Genomic DNA, 15,261 nt, shown 5'->3' on the forward strand with positions numbered 1-15,261 from the left:
GGACGCAAGCTCCCGCCCTATGTCGTCTCAGCATCACTGTGGGCACATCTAGTGAGCGTCTAAACTTACAGCCAAAATGCCCCGTCCAAAGAAGTTGCTGACTCGGGCCTGATCCGAGGAGCGCAAATGTAAGCTTGTTGAAGCTGCAAAAATGACGAGCATCTCGAGCCGCAACGATTCGTGCAGCATGTGCTTCCCTTCACGTAGATGTCAACTACCGAGTCTGTAAAATGTTTTAGTAACTTTGGATCATGCATTTTTCTGGTTAGTATGTTTTTTCTCACATTTTTTCCCTAGAACATATGAACAAGATTTTACTATACAAAAAAAAGAACATGCTCCTTCCGTTGTAAACAAAGGTTGAACTTGTGTTTTTTGGTGAAAATAACTGCACCACAGGGGTGGAAACTGACCATCTTATGCAAGTAGTCTAAATAGCGAGAGCAAAAAAAAATCAAGGCCACTCCCTGTAAACACCAGCTTAAACAAGCAGAAGGCATCGCAGATACCCCCCCCTCAGCACATGCCTCGTCGGTGAGTCCGGTGAGCACGCACAGCTCGGGTATGAGGTAGATGTTGTCGGTCCTGCCAGCACGCAGGTCCTTTTCCTTGGGACGGCACACCAGCAGTGGCTGCCTCCCGTCAGAAATACGTTTCTCGTATTGTTCCTGCAAGAAGGACAAAGAGCATCTATGTCAACTGGATGTTGGACAATGTGCAACGAAGCAGGAGAAAAAAAAGAATGCGACACGCATAGCTTGGCAGGGGGAGGTGTGATGCAACACGATTGTGAGTCTAGAGCACACCGCTCATTCTATAATACCCGTGACGATGCCTGCCCCAGGTGGGAATACCCATCACTACAAGTTAGAACAAAGCAACTATTCAGACAGGGTGTAGGATAACACAGAATAAAAGCACAGTAACATAGGGCAAACGTAACTCCCGCATTTAGAAATGCATCTTAACTTAAAGCCCAAGCTCAACTTGGTGAAAATAATGTCCGACGTGAACCCACCAAACGAAACATAATGAGGGCTTTTGGTACGTTCACACCAGCTGGCGCTGTCATCTGGATCAAGTCAAGCATAGGCTTCAAGTTAAGGCACGTTTGTGAATATGAGGGTAATACAACACAGGAGACAGTCTAGCGTAATACAGGATCAACAGAAGTAGTGCATAGGACAAAGTAGGACAAGTATCTACTACAAGGAGAGCTAGCTTAGTCAAGTGGTCATTTAAACTGCTTTTTCCCTTCAGCCCCCCAGTTTTATGCAGAACTAACTGAAATAAAAATCAATTATTGATTGATTGATATAAGATTCCAGGGTTAGGTGAGGAAGCAGGTGAAGATATCAAGAAGGATACCAAGGCTGTCAAGGAAGAAAACAAGGCTAAGACAGAGAATGGAGGTCAAATATGGCTACTCAGTAATTATAATAAATTCTCAAAGGCTCCCAGCTTTCAGGGACTCCTAAAAGTGATAGTCACAATGCAGGGCCGAGAAGTACACAAGGAGCAGGACAGCACAGGACACAAATGGCGAGTAGGGCAATGCAGCACATGAGAAAATATACCGACAAGTGTGCACGCTAGGACATGTAGCACGGGGAGCTGCATACAACTCGTCTGGGCCTGCATTCACAAAGCAACTCTACATGATGATTTGTGCTCACTGACAAGCCTTCAGGAGCCTGGCATTCACACAGCATTCACTGTGTGTAACAGCATGACCACCATGGCTATGACTGTTCACAGTGGCGTACCAAATATTTCTCGGGGGGGGGGGGGGCAGAGGGAGCAGATCATCTGACCCTCCTCTACTCTATCTACATACATACATACAGTACATGAAAAACAGCAAATGTATGTTGATGCACCAACGAAAAACAGCAATATGAAATTATATATATATATATATAGGTGCCACGCGACTGGACGCTTGAGGCACTTTACGTGTATTTGTGGACTTCTTTCACACTCGAATAAACACTTTTATGTAGCACGTATTGAGCAACAGAAAGCTTTATTGAGAGTTTTTCATGTTGCTGTAAAATTTTGTTATTGGCATTTTTCATGTGATTATAATATTTGAGAAGCTAAGACAAAATTATTTAATTAGGCAGAACGCAACAACACACACACACACACATATATATATATATATATATATATATATATATATATATATATATATAAAGAGAGAGAGAGCATTTACCAGTGATTTTAACATTAACAAACACAAACCTGATTATGGATCACACATATGGTAATTTACGAAAGGCGAAAAAATGATCTGAATTTGAATTTATACATTTAAATCATATAAAACCTCAAGATCACGCAGGGACAAATGGCAATGTGTGCCTGACAGAGGTCTCTGACCCCACACAACAGCAGCAGTACAGCGCATACAAAAATATACCTTTGCTACAAATTTAACATAGAAACAAAGAATAGTACTTGGTGTTTACATCTATTAGAACAAATTTATTGCTAGTTAAGGCAATAGTACTGTCGAGGTTATACACAATAAAGTACAATCATCATAAAATACTTGTAATGTTCACAACAAAAATTATTGCAGATGCGTGCAACCTTGCAGAATTACAACTGAATTTCTAGCAAAGCTGCTGTTTCTTTCGCACAGTTGCAACAAGAGTCAGTTTCCTATAGTTATCTTACGTCCTTTGAAAAGCTGCCTGTACATGACTGCTCTGTTTGAAACCTTGCCCGCATGTAATACTTTCGAGCACTTGTCAGAAATTTTGAAACAGCCAGCCAATTCATCAACACACACATTAATTCACGATGTCACGCTCATAGTGCTCCTCCCAAGTTTGCTAAATTTGATCTTGGTGACATCCGTAGCCCTGCCAGGGGCATGGGATAAATTCTGCCCCTCTCGTCAGACACTTGAAATGCTCTAGAGCATTTGCATATGCAATTTACTGGCAAAGCGCCAATTACCCACCCATTACTAACTTTCCCACACATATCACCCATTACTACCTTGCCTTTACCATCACCAAACATGGAAGATGCTGCCTAGTTTAGTTCACCGAGGACACCAGATGAACCAAATATATCATGCATAAAAAAAATGCAAAGTGAGGGTTCACTAACTGTATGTAATGCCTTGCAAATAAACCAGAAACATTAAAAGTTCACAACACATTTCCTTTAAGATGCGGCCATTTCTTCCAAGTGTAAAGTTTGTGAAACACAGAGTTCTCTTAGTGATTCAGGAAACACAGACGATAATAGCAAATCGACCCTTTGGAACACTTGCTAAGAATTTTTTTTTTTTTTTTTTGCGAAAGTTGTATTCGATTGACACACATTAGACAACACACACAATCATGGTGCAGCGTTCCCCCTATGTTCGCAAAATTTTACCTTTGTTGTCGCTGTAATTATGACAGGGCAGCGGTATGTTTTATGGCACTCGTAAAACACACTGATTACGCTTAGTACAACTTGAATACACTATCTATTGAGGAAAAGCGCATTTAACCCACTTGCTTAGGACGTTGCCTACACATTATCAATAGCCTACACATTATCAATAGCATGCCCCTATTTCTTCCCAAAAATGAACAGGGTGTCCAATTTAGAGACCCCCAAAGGCATCGAAGAAACAAACTATGAGCCTCGTGTGATGCGCAGAAATAGGAAAAGCGAGGGTTCAGTAATAATTTGCAACGCTCTCACTTAAAAGCAGGAATGTGAAAGTTTCACAACGAATTCGAAGTTCCTATCTCATGCAGTTGTATCTCGTGACGTTTCTTTTTTTTCTTTTATATTATATCTCTGCTAATATTCTCCTGCAGGGAGCATGAGCTAGTGAACTTTTATGTATAAACAGCCTGGATATGAAATGGACAGACATCAGAAGAGACACGTGCTGATAGAAAAAAAATTCAGGTCGGTGCCGCAACGGTACATTGCAATGGCTTTGAACATTCAACAAGGTCGTTTTCACTGCCGTATCTAGGATAACTCGTGAATACACGACGAAAGTTGACAGTCACAACTGTAAATCTTAATCTGTTTTTTTTTTCGGTAGTGAAGGGAGACCGAGCGTGCAACACTGTGTCGACAATCTCTGGACAGAGATTCAAACGTTCCGGTACTATTTGATTATCCGGTGATTTCATGTGCCATAAGGAGTGCAATTGTTGGGTGCAGCTGATTGTAACACTTCACCCAGACCCCACCACTTGCCCTTAGGTCAAATAGAGCAATGTGATTTTGGGTTTTCATATATGATTGTACGGGCCGAAAAGCTGCGTATGATACAAGAAGCGCCAGATGAAATTTGTTACGGTAAGAACTGCTATGGGCACATCCCACGCATCACGGCGAGGCACAAAAGACAATCCTCATTAAAGAAATAAAGAAAAGATGAATTTCTAAAGATAAAGAAAACCGCTAGTTACATTGGCAATATATCAAGAAACAAAATTTTGCCTCAGGTGTCGTTTTGTTTAGTTCCCCAGTGTGTAGCCAAGAGTGCCCACTTTAAAAGTGAGGGGCAAATTTACCCTTGCACTTTTAACAGTGCTGAGGCAAGTGCCCACCTCTGCCACCTGGTGGGTAGGCATATGGTTGTACAGGTATAGCATTTAAGCAAGAAAAGCTTCGAAGAGATTTGCGGTGGCAGCTACTATTGAAGTGGCGAGAAAATGTGTCTTAGGCTACAGATGTCACTGTAAGCTTGCAGTTGTCTGGGAGAGTGTTGAGGTATTTGTAAAGGAAATACATTGATTCACATTGGAGGAAAAGAACTAGGAAGCTTAGCAGAAAGTATGCTGTCTGTAGGGTGAGCAACCAAGAAGGTCAAGCGGAAAGTCAGAGAGGCCGAAATAATCTCATGGGTGGCGGCAATGGAAAAGAAACCGGCCACGAGTAACTACTTAAGAGGAAAAAACGAAATCAGGAAAGAAACAATTTATGATAACTCAAAGAGATGCTCCGTACTTTTCGAAACGAGATCAGGATACCTTAGAACACGCGCTTATGAAGCTATACATAAAACGGAAGAAGAAGCATGTGCTTGATGCGGTAAAGCGAGGGAAATGATGGAGCATGTTTTATTAGAATGTGAAGACATCTGCCCAGCGGCCGATTTAGGCACCACTGGGCTCCTTGAATTAAGCCCTTGGGTTCGGCGAGAGCAGGGGGAAAGTAAACAAGTCTGCAATAGAGGTTAGTAGAGGGAACTGAAAGATTGGTGGAAGTAGGGAAACGCCAAAAAACGGAGACGTACAAAAACAAAGTTCACAATAGGGGGTCAGAAAATTTGGTTATGGGAATACAGTGTGTTTTTTTCTCTTTTTCTTTTCTTCTTTTTTAACCTGGGTAGGACATTAGGCAGTATAATAACAAGAGCTTGGTGACACAACCCACCGCCCCGTTCCAAAGCGGACACTCATAACATCCATCCGGCCATCCATGTCACCAACACTCTTAAAGGGACACTAAAGAGAAAAATGATTTATTTTGCACCTGTAAATTACCTTTCTATGACACTTTTAAAAACACCACTCTTACCACAATATAATGCTTGGCAAGCCAGAAAAAGCGAAAGAACGATAGGCGGGTGGCGACGCCTACTTAAGTTGCCGCACCTGGGGGCTGTGATGTCTTAGATGTCAATGGCATCTTCTAGGACCTACTTACTTATATAGCGGTAGAGATTGACTCCATTGCGTTCTAAAGGAACCAAATATTAAACATAGCAAGTTTCGGGAACCTTTACTCAGTCAACACGGCCCAAATGCAAAAACATACCTTGGTATCCCTGACATCACACTGACGTAACGGTGTCGGGGTTTTGGCACAAAATTCAAATACTCGTACTTCGACCTTCATTTTCTCATATAATAATGAAACTATTATTTTGAAATGACTGCCTGCAGGGTTCTCAAACAATGCTTTATTAGTCTAAACTGATTTATTGTTTCGCTTTAGTGTCCCTTTAAGAAGGCAAGCTAGAGCCATTGCGCTCATTAAGCACTGAAGCTAGCTCCAAAATGACCTTAGTTCCAGCAGCAGCTTTCATCATACTTCAGTCGATTGCGTGCTTATTTTTACACAAGATTTTCTTACGCCGCCACTGCGAAAATCCATACCTCTCACAACTTGGTGCTCGTGTGCCCTGCGTAATATGTAAAATTGAATTTTTGATCCTTAAAGAAAATAAAGATTCACATAGCGCTGCTTTAAGGATGTCTAATTACAGCCCTGCCTTTACTAAAAATTACTGTCAAACAAAACATTCATTTGATAGTACAAGCCTTTCACACTGATATCCTGCATAAGCATATTATTCTGCTTCACTGTACAGCTCATAAATAGCATGGTTATGATTCGATAGACAATCTATAGCCTCCTACAGGGATCTATAGTTTACGTACACCTTATACTGAACTTGTGATAACAGAGTGACGTGACTGAGTTGGCTATCTTGTGCGCATGTCTTGCATGTTTAAACCCATCACACGTGTGCCGATAAGTGGTGCACCGTGCCTACATAAACCCTTGTTTCTTGTGCAATAACGGAATCTTGCAAAAGCTGCTGCTGCGTCCACATCGGTTATTACAGAACTGAACACAACCAACAAAAACACCACCTAAAACTGGTTAAACAGCGATGATCAATGAGGGCATCTAGCTTTTTGTTGCTCAATAGATGTTACACAAACATTTTTCCAAGCGTGACAGAAAAGGTGTCACGCGACGTCCTTTCAGGCCTGGAACAAACATTTATGCAGCATGCATTGAGCAACAAAAAGCTGCATTGGAAATTTTTTAGGATGGTCTACAATTCTCTCATTGACACTTTTGCTCTGAGTATAACATTGGTGAATATTATTAAATACTAATAACTAATTACGTAGTGAGACAAAATGCAAAAAACTAAGCCGACTTGCTCCAAGTGACAGCAAACACTACCTTGGTTCTGCTAAGATGTGTGGCAGTTTCATATTAATTAGGTTTTGGTACAAACAAGTTACGTGGAACCCGTGGTATATTAGTTGGCTAATGAATAGAGCTGACAGGGTGGCACACTTTAAGAAATGCGGTCACTGAATCTGCAGAGCGCCTGGGGCAAGGACTTCTTTCTCTCTCTCCTTCCACTTGTCGAAGTGATTAATTTTACTTTTCATTATTGATGATGGAAGAGAATATGTAAGAAGGGAACAAGCCACCTTTGGGGACATGAACCCACATACCCCACGCACTACAGGTATGCTGTTCTCTGACGAGTAAGCAATCTATTAATTATCAGTTGCACACAAGGGCAGTAGCTTCAGATCTAACCGCCAGCCTATTACTGCCAGCTTCCTACGTTTAGCCCCTCATCGCTAGTGCAAGCAAAATGTGCTACTGCCAGCTACAGTGATAGAATTGTCAGTTCCTCTATGCATTCCTTGCATTCAGCGGCATATTAGCTGACTGGCACACGAAAGAAACACAAGGATAGTACAGCAGACAGAGACTAAGTGCTATGCGTCTATTTGCGTTCCTTTTCTTTTTTTCTTTCTACATTACTTAGTGAATACGAAATACCAACAAGCCCAAAGTTCCTTCGTGTAAAATTTTTTGACAGTTATGCTAAATACATAATTCCTGGAAAACATAACTCCAGAACAAGTATGCAAAGAATGGAAAGGGCAAGACAAAAAAAGTGCTCGCATCATTAACTCCGTTTCCATTGTACTCATTCTAGAGCTGAGCTATTTGTACAGTGACAACGAACCATTTATCTGTTAGCGCTAATGCGTGTCCACAACTGCGTCTCCGGCTTTCTGCAGCAAATTCCGAGTCTTTAAACGAGAAACACATCAGCCACTGTACACACCTGGTAGTAGTCCATGTACGTCTTCGTCCCCTCCTTGGTCTCGAATGTGCTGAGTGGACATTTGTCCCAGTCAATGTCATCAACACGGTACGTCTTGTTGTTGTACGGGGTCATCACGATGCAGCCGGCCACGCGCCTCATAGCCTCGTTCCTGTAGTCTGGCAAGTGTGACAGGTGAGACAGCAAGTCGAGCACACTGTCTCGTCGGAGCACCTGAGATATACAGAAACATGAGTGAATAATGTTGCACTTTGAACTTTGTTGACGCCAAGTAATAATTAACATGATGCAGGAGCCCCGACAGAAGTGAGAGCTTGACAGAGCCGCAAGCACAATGATTACTCTAACAGACAACACACACAAAAAAAAAATATTTGTAAAAATATGTTAGTCACTGCACTTAATCTCAGGATTCTTTTTAAAGAAATATAGTAACACAACAATTAATATAACATAGTTAATATATATATATGATACAACTAATATAGTAACACAACAAGTAGTAGTAAACTCAAAATTGTGCACACATGCAAACAGTATAAATATAACACACACGGGATCCCGGCACACGAATTTACCAAAATAATAATTAGGCAACACACATCTTAGCATCATGAAAGGATAGCAAGCTACACATTGAAGGCAATAGACAAAACGTGGGGTGCCACAAATAGACAGTTCTGTCAGTTTATCTTTCTTTTCACTCTGCACTGCAGAATTTGATGCTGCTGGTCACTCCAGAGCGAGTTCTAGTCGTTTCGGATCCAACTCACCACAAAGTGCAGAGCTCTTTCTTGCCTCGATATTGGGGCACACAGTGTTCAAGGGCATGTTCAAGGGCATTTCAAGTCACTTTTGCCAGCCGGGAACACTTGTGTGTGCCTCGTGTTAGCGTTTGTGGTATCTCTTTGCCTCACCACTATCGTCGTGTACCCCTCAAATAAAAAAAAATGTTTATATAAACTGTCCCAGACATGAACGTTGCTGCATTTAGTGCACTGCATAAATATTCCTCCACAATAGTTTGCTTTCTTGTGCAATTGCATTTTACGCTGATGCAGACCCTCAATTAGCATTCGAAGCACTGTGTATCAGAGAAGCTACGGTGGAATTTCTCTGACATCTCTATAATGTAAGAAATGCAAACTGAACCGAGATACAGAATGCTGGGCTGGTTGGTTTCCAGTACAGTTATGAAACGTGTTTACAGTACCATGGAAGGCGAAGAGAATAAAAAACTGCACGACTTGGTGCTTGTCCTGCACGGTTCGTGCTTATGTTTTTGTCCTTCCTAGAGCTGCAACCACGTTTCATAAGACTAGAGCAGGGAGAGAGAGCTGGAATACGTTCTAAAGGAATTTTTGGAGTAGAAAAATCTTGGTTTTGGAGCAACTTAATGGGAAAAGAAACATATCTGCAGCACCAAATTTTAAACTTGGAGCAGCTTATTTAGAGCAGAGCACTCCAAACACGGAGCAGGTGAAAGAAATAGGTGACAGCAATTTTTACTCAAGTCCTTCACTTTTGCTCTGACTGCTGGCATCGTAGATCCGATTTCACGGTGTGCAAAGGACTGACATTGTTCCTGCTTTCTGCTATTTACCTAGTACAGTGAAGTCCCTGTAACTCCTGCTTCTATAGTTCAAACTAATGGATAAGTCGTATAGCATTTTGGGTCCCGTCATTGCACCAGACATTTAAATTGGAAAAAGAAAAAAAAAACTCGGTATAGGTGGTGCCCAAAACCCGACGTCTAGGATGTTTCCAACTCCCGCATTCGCAACCAGCACACAAGCACAGCCTTCAAAAGCAGGGCCTCCGAGGTTTGCGCACGCCGGCTGGTTTTTCCCTGTCCATCCCATCTGCCGCACTCCGCAGCAGAAAAGTGTAATGCGGCCATGCGCACCCGGGAACCCAGAGAGGACACTGTTAGCCGAGGCATATGGCACCAGAAGAGGCTGTGGCAGAAGGCTGACCACACGAGATCTCAGCGTGCCGCATTGGCTCTTTTTTCACCTTTTGCGGGGCATTTTGACAGCCAAAGAAAAGGAGCAGTGCCCAGATCTTGCAAACGCATTCATTTTGGCATAATTTATGAAGGAAAACACTGTAACTGCTCAGTTTCCCAAAATTAGACCAACGTAAGAATATCCCTTTTTGTCCATGTTAGTATAACGTTATTTTGTTCGAGTCTGTTTCTCTGCAGTGTAAAATATCCTGATGAGGGAAATAAAAGGGCTATTCTGGCATCCTTCTTTGCTCTAGAGATATCTGGATGGAAATTGGGCTAATTGTGGTTGCTGATGCATTCTGTGTTCCTCATTCCATGAAACATCACCTTATTATTTGATTGCGCACAGATATTCAAGAGGCACGGACAAACCCAAGCAGGGCTCCTTTCTGTGTTATAAGAAGGCCGTTTGAACACTAAAGCCGTAGGAGGTTGTCAGATGTCACAGCCGTAAGTCACTGTGCAAAGAAGGCTGGCAGCTCTGACAGATTTTAAAGCATTTTGACCCCAGATACCCACTCGTCGCTTATGTTCTTGTTCTTAATATTTGCGTTACTATCTATCTCTACACAAGTCATTTGTGTCCTTTGAATCCTGCACGCATTTCTGGAAGCAAAACCAAGTAGTATCTACTTCCAGGTTCAATGGCATACCCAGAAATTTATTTGAGGGGGGTTCTTTGCAGATAGCCAACACTCCTCCCTCTCCTTCACCTCTCTTTCTCTCTCTCTCACTACATAGGGAAAATTACTTGTACTTACCAATTGAATTAAAGAAAAGATAAATTAATGCAAATGAAAATGGATATAAAAACAGCCTGCAGGTGGGGAATGATCCCATGTCTTCACATTATGCATGTGATTGTCTTTCCCATAACATAAACACACGCACACATATATATAGCTATGGTTTATGAGTGGTGGCGCTGGCTGACACTCCCAGGTTTAGTTCTAGTACTAAAAACATAAATACCCCAGAAAGTGGAAGGGAAAACGGCACCGCAGTAGCTCAGTTGGTAAGAGCATTGCACGCATGGTGCGAAGACGTGGGTTTGCATCTCACCTGCGCCCAGTTGTTTCTTCATCCACTTTCATTTCCACTAATTTATAATTTCTTTAATTCAATTAGCAAGTACAAGTCATTTTTCCTATGCTTGTTGGCTTCTTATGATATGAATAATAAAAATTCGGCCCCTCGGTTACCTTTCTTCACGTTTATATATATATATATATTGTGAGACGTCGACCAATGTGACGCTTGTATTTCAGAGCAGCTGCCTGAGACAGAGCCGAAGCACCCCACGAGCCAAAAGATGACAATGCGTCACATGTACAGATGACAATGATGTTATGCACAAACAGCCCTCAAACTAACTTCCCCCCTTCACAAAAGCAGTGAGCAAGATCGCAAGCTAGAAAAGGTAGGTACGGCGAATGTACGGTTTCAGGCGAGAGACGTGAGCGATATAGGGCGGCGGCGGTCAGTAGCTGAGCCGACAGGAGTGATGTGAAAGTTAATGGTTGAAGTTCTTTGCGAAACTGCGTATGGGCCGAGATATCACTGAAGAAATTTTTCACAGAGCCCTGGTGTACAAACAGGTGTCCACAAAAGAACTTTGTCGCCTGGGTAGAATGAAGCAACACGACGCGTCACATCATAGCCAACTTTCCTTTTGTCCTGAATGATAGCAATGTTGGCATGGGCAATTTCACGGCAGCGGGCGATGCGAGCACCACATTTTTCTGGAAAGGTCGCGAATGGTGCAGCATGTGCTGGAAGGAATGTAGTGTCCAAGACGAAAGACGGTGCACGTCCGTACACGAGGAAGAAGGGATTGTAATCGGTTGTGCGTTGGACAGCAGTATTATCAGCAAACGTCACAAAAGACAGAATGGTGTCCCAGTTTGTGTGATCAAGTTGAACTTATATAGACAGCATGTCAGACAAAGTTCGATAAAAACACTCTGCAAGACCATTTGTATTCGGATGGTACACTGATGTGGTCTTATGGGCAGTGTCAGAGGCCTGGAGGTCTTCATGAAGCACATACAAAAGGAATGTCCTGCCACAGTCACTCAGGAGGACACGAGGTGCACCGTGGCTTAAAACAATGCCGTGTACGAAAAACTCTACGAATTCAGAGGCAGTACCAGAGCGAAGAGCTGCTGTCTCGGCCCAGCGTGTCAGATGGTCCACTTAGGTAAAGAGCCAGCGGTGACCAGCGGGTGTGAGTAGGAGGGGTCTGTATAAGTCTACGCTGACAATTTCGTAAGGGGTAGACAGGCATGGTACAGGCTGCAGAGGGCTGGCTGCATGGGATGTCAAGCGTTTTCTGTGTTGGCATGACATGCAGGAGCCAACACACCGTAAAAGCCTGCATATTATACGAGTTTTTTTTCCATTATTAGCGTCCCAAATTTTAGCCTCATACTATGTGCGGATCCGAACGAAAATTTCAGTCAGGAATTTGGGCTAGAAGTTTTGGTTTTGTTATTGCTGCGTGGCTATGGCTTGACTTCGTTATTGCTGCGTGACTACAGCATCGGTTCTTTATTGTTGTGTGCACCTTGGCAGCACACGTGCAAACCACGCTTCGTGAAGTGCATCTTTTTTATTCCGCATTGAAGAACCGAGATATCCGGACCATAACAACAGTTCTCGGCTGCTTTCAAGAGAAAGGTTATTTTAGCTGCACAGGACATCGGCAACAGTGCGAACGGGAGGCAGTTTGGCGTCAACGAGGGAAGCATTCACAGAAGGCGTCAACAGAAGGAAGCCTTTTTCGCGTGCAGCGGAACACGAAGAAGCTTTCGCGGCTCGAAAAGTGGGACATTCCCAGAAATCGAACTCACCCTGACAGAGTTTGTACACCAACAGCGAGCCGCGCATCTAGCTGTGAACATGAAGCTTATGCAGGCAAAAGCTAAGGAGCTTGCAAGAGGAAAAGGGCTACCGCGCTCCGCCTTCAAAGCGAGCAAGCGCTGGATTTAGCGCTACATGTACCGTGCTGGTTTTTCTTTACGCCGCCGAACTTCAATTTCGCAAAAGCTGCCCAAATCATTCGAAGAACTGCTTGTGGCTTTCCAGCGCCACGTCATTTCGCTACGCAAGTCCGAGAACTTCCAGCTAGGGCAAATCGGCAATGCTGACCAAGTGCCAGTTTATCTGGACATGCCTCTCACCGTGCACGAAAAGGGCTCTAAACAGTTTATGTCTAGTCCACTGGCAACAAGAAAACGCGAGTTACTGTCATGTCGTCGTGCACGGCAGACAAACCCAAGCTTCTGCCCTATGTCGTCTTCAAGCGCAAGACAGTGCCTAAAGGTGAGGAGCTGCCAAAAAATGTGGTCCTGAGATGCCACAAGAAAGGCTGGATGAATGAGAATCTTGTGCTCGACTGGATAAAGTCCGTCTGGAGTAGGCGGCCCGGCGCACTGTTGTCGTTGCTATCCATCCTCGTGCTGGACGCATTTCGTTGCCATTTGGCCGACTCAGTGAAGAGGCTGTTGCGCGAATCCGGCACTGAACTCGTCGTTATCCCGGGTGGTATGACGTCTCAGCTGCAGCCTTTAGATGTTTGCGTGAACAAGCCGTTCAAGGACGCGGTCAATCGGTGTTACGCAGATTGGATGCGCTCAGGTGAGCCTGCAGTGACGCCGACCAGGCAACTGAAGCGGGCTTCGCCAGCCACGCTATGCAAGTGGATTGTGGACACATGGGCCAGCATACCAGAGGACCTTGTGCATCGCACATTCAAGAAGTGCGGCATCTCGAATGCGCTCGATGGCACAGAGGATGAGCACCTGTCATGAGGCAATAAAGGAAGAAAGAAGAAAAAGCAGATGAGAAGAAAACAAGAATACACGAGGACTCGGTGGCAGAAATAAAGAAAAAAAGAAGATAGAAAATAAAAGCGTACGAATAAAACGATATAATATGAAAGCAGAAGAAGCACAAAAGTGCACGCGCAGCTACATGGCCAATGGGAGAAGGGACACGTAGTCGAAGAGTGCGGCCCAGCTACGCTATGGGATGAAGGCGAGGAGAAGGGGCTGGAGGCCGAACAGGATGGGTGGATCGCGGAGACGGCGGCAACTCAGTGGAAGCAGTTCTGCAGCTGCCGCAGCCACGACCCGTGAGCTGAGAGGGCCTGCCACCGGAAGCCACAGCTACAGGCTGACGGCACCACTTCCCGGATTCCCTGCGGCTACGATCCGCAGCTTGCAGAGTTGACCGGGCGATCCAGGCGCCTAGGTCATTCCGCGCTCCTGACCACCTGACCAAGCCAACCGTGGACTGAACATCGGACACAGCAACGTCGAGTCTAAGACGCATCGGCGGGCCCAACGACGTGTCGTCGGGAGCAGCGACGACGAGGTGACGTGGCCACATCGATAGACTTTATGTAAATATTTTCAGCTACATAATACGTCGTGTGCGAGGGCTTAAGACAATACTTTCGATTAACTAGCTTTGTATGTAGTTTGTCGTATGTTAGGGTTTTGCCATTGGGTTGACAACGCATACTTTCTGGATATATGCATTTTCTTTTGCTCAGGCCCCATAAAGGCTTTTCCCGACTCAAACGTTCCTTGCGTCGTGTTTACCACTCTGAGACCGTGACAGTACCCCTGGGAAGATATGTCTGACAATGAACTATCCAAAGAGAGCACAGCTGAGGAAGACAGTGATAGAAGTCCGGAGTGCAATTTAAATAGATGTCTTCCTTGAGTTTTTCTAACTTGTATTATACACGGATAAAACTTTTTTTTTTTCCATTTAGCGTCCCAAAAATTTCACCTCGTACTTTATGCAGGTTGTGTACTATACGCGGGTTTATACGGTATTTGGCGGCATAGGTGGAAAAGCCCGGCCAGAAACAGCGCATCTTGATACAGTTGTAGTTCTTCAGAAAACCCAAATGGCCAGCCATTGCATCGTTGTGAAATGCTTCTAAAGCTTGGAGTCGAAGTGAGCGCGGTATGACTGGGACCCATCGGTTACCGGAAGGACGGTCAAAATAATGTGCCACCTAGAAGTCTAAAACATTGAAGTTATGATCTTAAGCGACTATTGGGGGACGTGTTAAGCCAGTGAGTCGGTCGGTCAGTGTACAGCACTATGGATCAGTACAGTGGAGCTAGACGAGGTCAGTAGATGGAAGAATGTCAACTGAGGCAACTGAGTGTACTACTTGGTGTGTGCTTGGACGTTCGGTTAGATGGTGGCGGGCAAACTGAAGGTGAAGCATGGGCGTTTGGCGACAGTGGGCAATGCAACAAAACATCAGCATCTTAAGATTTGCCGGACCTATACATGACAATGAGGTCATACTCCTGCAAGCGCAGCACCCCATGGCCGAGGCGTCCAGACAAGTTTT

The 15,261-nt window shown here is 44.0% G+C and overlaps 1 protein-coding gene across 1 annotated transcript in view; it reads right to left on the bottom strand.

Moving 5' to 3' along the window:
* Positions 1 to 15,261, bottom strand: part of LOC126523526 (piwi-like protein 1) — a 70,776-nt gene that overhangs the window by 33,964 nt on the left and 21,551 nt on the right. Inside the window, exons 3-4 of the mRNA XM_050172128.3 lie at positions 7,871 to 8,083; positions 528 to 668 (exon numbers count right to left, since the gene is read on the bottom strand). Of these exons, the coding sequence (XP_050028085.3) occupies positions 528 to 668; positions 7,871 to 8,083 (354 nt within the window). The remainder of the gene's footprint in view (positions 1 to 527; positions 669 to 7,870; positions 8,084 to 15,261) is intronic.

Source organism: Dermacentor andersoni, chromosome 6 (genome assembly GCF_023375885.2).
Source record: "Dermacentor andersoni chromosome 6, qqDerAnde1_hic_scaffold, whole genome shotgun sequence".
NCBI classification, from domain to species: Eukaryota; Metazoa; Arthropoda; class Arachnida; order Ixodida; family Ixodidae; genus Dermacentor; species Dermacentor andersoni.